Source organism: Rhineura floridana, chromosome 18 (genome assembly GCF_030035675.1).
Source record: "Rhineura floridana isolate rRhiFlo1 chromosome 18, rRhiFlo1.hap2, whole genome shotgun sequence".
NCBI classification, from domain to species: domain Eukaryota; kingdom Metazoa; phylum Chordata; class Lepidosauria; order Squamata; family Rhineuridae; genus Rhineura; species Rhineura floridana.
Genome location: NC_084497.1, coordinates 28744542 through 28752234, shown reverse-complemented (window position 1 = coordinate 28752234; position 7693 = coordinate 28744542). Strand labels below are relative to the sequence as shown.

The 7693-nt window shown below is 43.8% G+C and overlaps 1 protein-coding gene across 2 annotated transcripts in view; it reads right to left on the bottom strand.

The window, feature by feature from the left end:
• Nucleotides 1-631: 631 nt before the first annotated feature.
• Nucleotides 632-7693, bottom strand: part of IFFO2 (intermediate filament family orphan 2) — a 46789-nt gene continuing 39727 nt past the window's right edge. The window contains exon 9 of one of the 2 annotated variants that reach the window (XM_061600738.1): nt 632-7624. In XM_061600738.1, the coding sequence (XP_061456722.1) occupies nt 7516-7624 (109 nt within the window). In that variant the 3' untranslated portion in view covers nt 632-7515. The remainder of the gene's footprint in view (nt 7625-7693) is intronic. The other variant, XM_061600740.1, reaches the window with a different exon arrangement.

Genomic DNA, 7693 nt, shown 5'->3' with positions numbered 1-7693 from the left:
CCTGACCTAGCAGGCTGCTCTTCTTACGTTCGTATCACTGCTGTATCAGATAAAAGAAGCTCAACAGCTGCAGTTTACACTGGTGATTTTGCGGGTTTGAACAAAGGAAGCTGCCTCAAGTCCACCCTGCGGTCCATTAATCCCAGTAGTGTACAGTCCAACTTGGCTCTCCAAAGATTCAGGCAGAGGGGGCACCACGTTAGTTAACTCCTGCCCAGAGCCTCAGGCAGAAATCTTTCCATATCCCCAGCTAGAGATACCAGGGACTGAGCATGCACTTTTCTACACGCGAAATAGGTGTTCTGCTGCTAAACTATGAAGACCAACAAGGTGCTATGAAGTCTGGACATGCACCACCATAGCATGGATTCCTGTGGAATGATAACTATGTAAAAAGAAAGAATACAAGTCCTAAACGATAGTAAGCACAGTCATGATGTAATACAATGATAACCCAATGCTCTTCTCCATTTGTTAATATGTGTACTACGTATTTTATTTTTCTGTTTGTATGTTTCGTAAAAGCAAATAAAATTTGTTTTTAAAAAGTCTCAGCATGAAATTAACCCTCATAGGGAATGAATGCTAGTGTGTACGCAGACAGAGACAGAAAGACACACAAAACATTCAATAACCAGGAAGTTTGGCATTTATTGTAAGGGGTTTCTTCCTTTTAAACAAAAGAATTACCATAACCCGTTTTCCCCACCAACAAGCTTCAGGTACATCCCTGATTCACAGAGAAGCCCGTTTGGTATGTGAAATAGGAAAGAAAAGGACAAAAAGAATAACCAAAAATAAAACATTTGCCTGCAAGAATTTGAGAGTGGAAGGATGAACCAAAGCTCCTCTCCTAGAAGTAGTACCGACAGCACAGGGCAGCGAAGGGGAAATGGACAGGATTGTGGGTGCATTCCCTTTTCAAAAAGGAAAGGAAACAAGGGGGACAGGGCTTTGGGGCATCAGATTGGATGTGCGAGTCAAGAGGAGCATTTTTGGCACTCATAGATTTGACGCATCGGAAGTATCCAGATGCTCAAAGCTGTGCATAATTTCTGGGTGCCCTATCCAAAGTGAAAGTTCTTGAACCATCAATAAAAACCAGACAGCGACCCTTAAATGTCTGTGGTCCATTACTAAGCTAGTGAGGCTGTGCTGCAAGTGAGGAGCAGGGAAATCTCCACTTTGATCTGAAGGAGAGGCAAAGGGGGGCGCTTCTGGATTGAGCTTAAGAAATGGTTCATCCTGGGACCTTTCTTCTGATGACAGCACAAATACATTATATCTGGATATACCCCCCTTAAAATATGCTAATATACATAATATAAAGCACAATATGTACAACAATACAGTAAACAAGTTTCTTTCCCATCCCACTGTTAAGAAATCAGTTTTTTTGTGGTCAGAGAAGAAATTCTGAAGCGATTTCAGTCATAACAGGGCTTGTGGGGGGAAAGGATGATCCCACTCACCACCCTTTTTGGCCTCCAAATCCTTTAGAAAAACCAACAGACATCAGCATTTGGAGGACTACACATTCGTTCTAATGAAGTCATACTATTTGCAAAAAACAATCTATGCCCAAAAGTTTTAATCACAAATTTATCTGTAACACAGGCAACAATGCAAATCCACAATTTGCCCTGGGACAGAGGGGCCTTGCATTCTTTTTGCTAGAATTAACACCAACCATCCATTACAACCAAAACAAAAAAAACCTTTTTACACAAAGTTCTGCAGTGCAGCTATTTTGCACCATGCAATTCCTGCGATGCCATCTTCAACAGGGCCTCCATTGTAGAACCTACCTTTGCCTAAAAGTACACAGCATAAGGATTTCTAAGAGCAGCTTTGCAAAACACATTCACAAGTTACTAGCTCACAGAAGTTTTTTAGGTAGACTGCCTGCCTTCAAGCAACACCCCCCATCAGTTATTTGGGGGTCCTAAAAGGAAAAAGGACTCAACTTTGATACAGCTTTTCCTCTGCAACAAGTTCTATATATGACAGGCTACCTACAAACCTGTCCAAGGGTTGGTGCTATGAAGGATATGAGATGTGAAAGACCTGTTTGAAAACAGTAGGATCATCTTGCTTCATCAACTCAAACTTCTCCATATCCACTGCTTCAGAACAGACAGGCTATACAAATGAGGATAGCCAAGACTGCCAAACCAGACACGCGTGCAGAGGATCACCATTTTTAAAGCAGGCTGCTTAGAAATTGGTTTTTCCTTTGCCCTCCTGCCAACACAGACCAAGGCCCTTCCTTTACTGCCTCTCCCACAAAAGAGCTGAAGCAACCTAGGGATGGAGTGCAGAGCTTGGCAGACAGGAGCTTTCACGTTCACCTTTGAAAATGATCGGGAAAGCAGGGTCTGGAGAGAAAACTTGCACTCTTGTTATCGACTGTCTGGGGAAGCAGGATTTCTAAAGGCAGGGAAAGAGCCGGGCTCAGAATTCTGCAAGGGCGTGATGATGTTTTGAAAACTGCACCCTTTAATAGTACAAGGAAGACACAACAATCATGCCAGTGATCTGCTGTGGAAACTCTGGCGCTGACACACACACACACACACACACACGCTGACACACACACACACACACACGCTGACACACACACACACACACGCTGACACACACACACGCTGACACACACACACGCTGACACACACACACACACGCTGACACACACACACGCTGACACACACACACGCTGACACACACACACACACGCTGACACACACACACACACGCTGACACACACACACACACGCTGACACACACACACACACGCTGACACACACACACACACGCTGACACACACACACACACGCTGACACACACACACACACGCTGACACACACACACACACGCTGACACACACACACACGCTGACACACACACACACACACGCTGACACACACACACACACGCTGACACACACACACACGCTGACACACACACACACACGCTGACACACACACACACACGCTGACACACACACACGCTGACACACACACACGCTGACACACACACGACTGATCCAATCCTAGAATGGCTTTCTCATTAATTCCTGAAGACAGTGTTATGCGTCTGCACACATTTTTGCTCACAGAAGTAGTGAATGAATGTACAAGGAAGAGAGCTTCCTCTGTGAACATGGAGCGTGCGCAGGGCCCTGGACTGGTTTTTGACATCTATGCACTAAAATTAAGGGGGCAATCCACGCAATCACTGTTGCAGGTGCAAGCACTTTCCGGAAGCTATACGTCTGTTGCTGCAGACCTTGTTAGAACCAAGGATGGAAGACATCACTTTATGACTAATCTTCCATCCACAGTACTGGCTGGGTGAATCAACTGCTGACATGCTTTTGCTACTGTGACCATTTGAGCACAGAACTGTCCTGTTTTGTCCAAGCCAAGCACAGCTGCAATGGATGACAAAGCAGGAAGTCAACAAAACCTTTCTAAAAACCGTTGATTCTTTTAAAATTGCATGGATTTTAACACTCTTTGCGGCAGTCAGGCATCACCAGCCCACGCCACTCAAAAATGAAGTGGTGAAAGAAGAAGGCGGCACTCCTCACAGGTTCCTGTCATTCAGATTCCCATTTGCTAAACTGCTTCAAGACAAACAAACAAAAGCATTCTTCTGTTTATCCTTCCACCCTGAAGTATGTAGGATGCGAGCTAACCAAAACTGAAGCACAGGAATACTTTGATTTTAGTATTTCTCCCATTCTCTCTGTTCTGCAGAAAACTGCATTTGACCCATTTTTTTAAACAACAACAACAAGTAATTCCAAACTGAACTCCAGATTTTTATCAGTTTTCGCTCCCAGCTGAGACGCATGGGGAAATCTAGAAGCATTTGCTTCTGGAATTAATGCATTTGAAGAGACTGAGGAAACAGGAAATGTGCTGTTATGTTTGCCCTCTAGTGGGAGATAAAAGCCTTGGCCAGGGGGTCTCACTTTTCTTTTAAAAATAAAAATAAGGTCGGTGATCACATTTTTCAGCTACTGCAATTTGTTACACAGCTTCCCCCAAATGCTGCCAAACAGTTAAGATGTCTGAACTTAACACCTTTAAAAAGACAGCATTCCCTTAGAAGTATGCATGTTTAAGCCATGGGAATTTCATTAGAGTTGTTTTTTTGACCTTGGCATCCATTTCCAAAACAGCTTTGTTTCCTTGTTCACTGTCTGAGCCAAGATGAAGTCATAAAACACTGGGAATAGTTCTAGATTATGGTTCTGGGGACATTTTTTTAAAAAAACAACAACAACATGCATCCACAAAATGGGCACAAGGCTTATTCACTGAATTCACCTATTTTTTTACAAGCCCAGTTTATTTAAGAACTTGACTGATCGTCTTCATGTTGCTAACAAGCAGAGAAAAATAATTAGCTTTAAAAACCCGTGAGAAAACAAGATCCACCCTCACTGGCCCAATTTTAATTCTTTTTTAAAAGTGTCAATATGACACTGCCTCATGAAGAGAAAATAAAGTATTTACAGCTTTACAGAAGAAAAAAAAGAGGTCATCAAAATTTATGTCCAGCATTTTCACAATTTTTTCCCCTGACAAGCTTTAAATCTGGTTGCTACAGACATATAAATGCAAATCCCATGGAACCGGCATCAACTAAGTGAGCAGTGCTGCCTGAATAAAATGCTGTACAAAATAAGCTACTCTGGATGCTACCAGCAGCTCTTAAGGGACTGACCTATTCTCCGTCTCATCCTAGGCTCCCTTAGACATAATAAAACCTCGTGTTCAAAAGGCGAAGACAAAAATTGAAATACATTTTGCATATGATATAAAAAGACACTGACCACCATCTTAACCACTAGTACCATACCATTCTTTCATTATTCTTATGCAGATAATCCCCACCTACCTCTAACGTATACAATAAATTCAACACCTACTTAAGTTACTCACTTAGCCACTACAAGATGAACCATTCTGTTGGTGCCCTTTGTAAATCGACTGGTGATACAACTCCCACTACCCACTTATACCACCGTACAAGAACCATCACCCTGCTCATGCCTAACCCCCCCTCTACCTTTAACATGCCAAACATGAAAAGCAAACACATTGAACCATGCTTTTGAAGTTTAAAAATACCACCACCAAGAAAAAACCACCCGAAGTAGGACAGACATAAAACTGTTCAATTTAACAAAATTCCACAATCCCAAGGCAGGTGAGTAACTGAAGTTTCACAGATATACACCTGCACTCAGGAGCTGCCGGTCTGAGCTGGCAGCGGTCTCCCAGCATTTTGAGAAACCTGTGGATTAAAACAGCCAAAATTCAACACTGACTTAGGGGCCCCAAGATGCTTTTTATGAAAGTGCAGAGTCCAAACCCTTAATAAAAAGGATAGGGCAGCTGATCTTCACCACGCCACTAAATTTTCAGTCAGAAAAGCATGCAACTTTGGCTAGAAAAAGGGTGCAAAGAACACACACTTTGGAATGAGATTCCTTTTCCAAAGGGGGAGAGAAAGCAATGAAGTGCTTGACAAAAATCCACATAGATGAGTTTTTAAAGGGTTGCTAAGCTATGAAATATAAAGCTCCTAACCAGAAGCAGCAAACTTGAGTTTCAAGCAGCAAATAAAGACAAATACAAAGTGTCTGTTTTTATATTGCATCTTTTTTTCCATGGACAGGGATACTAAAGCTCCCCTTCTGAAGGGCAACACCTCCCCTCCAGGCAAGTGCAGAAACCCTAGATGCGCTCCTCAGCCTAGGCACCAGCCATCCCCACAAGCAACTCAAAGCAGCAGTCCGGGGTTTCTCAGGCTGATAGAGGAGGATCACTGGAGTGAGGCCCAGAACAACCGCTTGAAGGGTTGATCTGCAGACGTGAGGGGAGAGGGTTCTTCTCCAACTACCATTTTAACCACTTTCAAGTCGTTAAGCAGCGTTTCGCAAGGGAGAGAAATGTTTGACTCCTCCAGCACTCCACAGAGCAGCTTCACCAGTAGGTCGACTGGGCCTCCAAAGCCAGCAAGTACAAAAGACAACCTTGTCTGTAGAGAGCCATTATTTTGTTCTGGTTAACTTAACAGCAAGGGATCTGGACCAAGACTGTCCCATGACACCATCCCAGGTGACTCTTTGGCAAATAAACCTCTGATACTCGTGGTTAAACCACCAAGGTGCAAAGTAGGGGCGAGCCTTGTCTGCTTTTTTAAAAGAGAAGCAAAGCACTAGTGCTTCACTTTCGAGAACACAATACTTTTGATTTTTTTAAAAAAGAAAAAACCTCACCATATAATACTTATTTTCAGTGTATCTGAAAAACGGGTGTAGCACCTGACAGGCTTCAAGCCACCTGGAGCCGTGGGTCCTTGCCAAGGGCCACAGAAGTCTCTCCAGCTGTTCTGGGAAAGATCATGCCCCCCACCCCTCAGGCTTGCCCACGCTACAATTTAATTAATACTGATGCCAAGGACGGTGTCCAAATTTATCATGCCAGATCTCACACTCTGTACTTGGGAAAGCAGCACAAAAATGCAGTCCTTCCTTGACAGCACATTTTTTGAGAGAGAGAATATAATTTGATGGCTGAAGTATAAATAACCTATAAAAGGGTAAATAAAGGCAGAAGGGAGACCATTGGAACTGAAGGAACACCGGGAATGGAACTGGCAATGGGAGGCTTCGTTGGCCAGAGCAAGCCCCACAAACAGATGAAATGTGCCAAGTGATGCTCAGCTTTCTTCCCAACAGGTGATACGGAAGCCCAGCAGGGCCACTTTCCACAGAAATAAGGCGAACACTCTGCTTTTTTTTGCATAGTAATTAAAACAGTGCTATTCCCACCCCGTTGGACTTTTGCCATCTTGTCTTGCCGCCAAGCTTCGTAAGAGTTCTGGGCCCTGGCAGAGAAAGACTTTGTGCAGGTCCCTGAAAGGATTCTTCCAAGAAGTCACAACAAAAGATCCCTTCTAACTGCATGGAGCCAGCAGCGGGTGCCACTAAAGGGTTCTGGGGGGAGAGGGCAGGTTTCAGTCCTGCTCAGACAGGCACCTGCCCTCAACACTTCTTAATGGTGTGGTATTTGCTACTCAAGGACCACGGGCCTGCTCGGTCAAATTCGCCCAGCAGTTCAGTCCAGTACAAAAACTTTCACAGCAATGCATTCCTCTGCTACCAGAAGCTTATTTATAATTATTATTTTTATATAAAAAGCACTACGATATTCCGGTGGAGCTCAAAGTGGCTCAGCTTGGGGCAAAGGCACAATTAACACACCATTTTTTTCCCTTATAGAAGTCCACATTTCCCATTTGTAGAAGAGTAGAAATTTTTGACAGCACCAAATCCTTGGATGGGGTGGGGAAGTGTAACCCTAACCTCAGGTTGAACCCTAGGTCAGGGGCTTTGGAGTCTTTGATCTCTCTGTATTTCTTAACTCTTTTTTCCTAGATTTCCCCCCCCCCTTTTTTTCTGCTCTCCTTCCACCAGAATGTTCTGGTTATTTATCAGCTGACCATTGGCTCGACGTCTGCTTCTCTGTCAAACTCATCTTGAATCTCATCCGTGTTTCCTGAGTCACTGCTGCCTAATGAACTGGGAGACGGGGAATTTCTGCTGAGAAAAGGAAAGAGAGGTTAGGCCCATCATCTTAACAAAGCTGCTTCCCATGTTGCACGGCGGCAA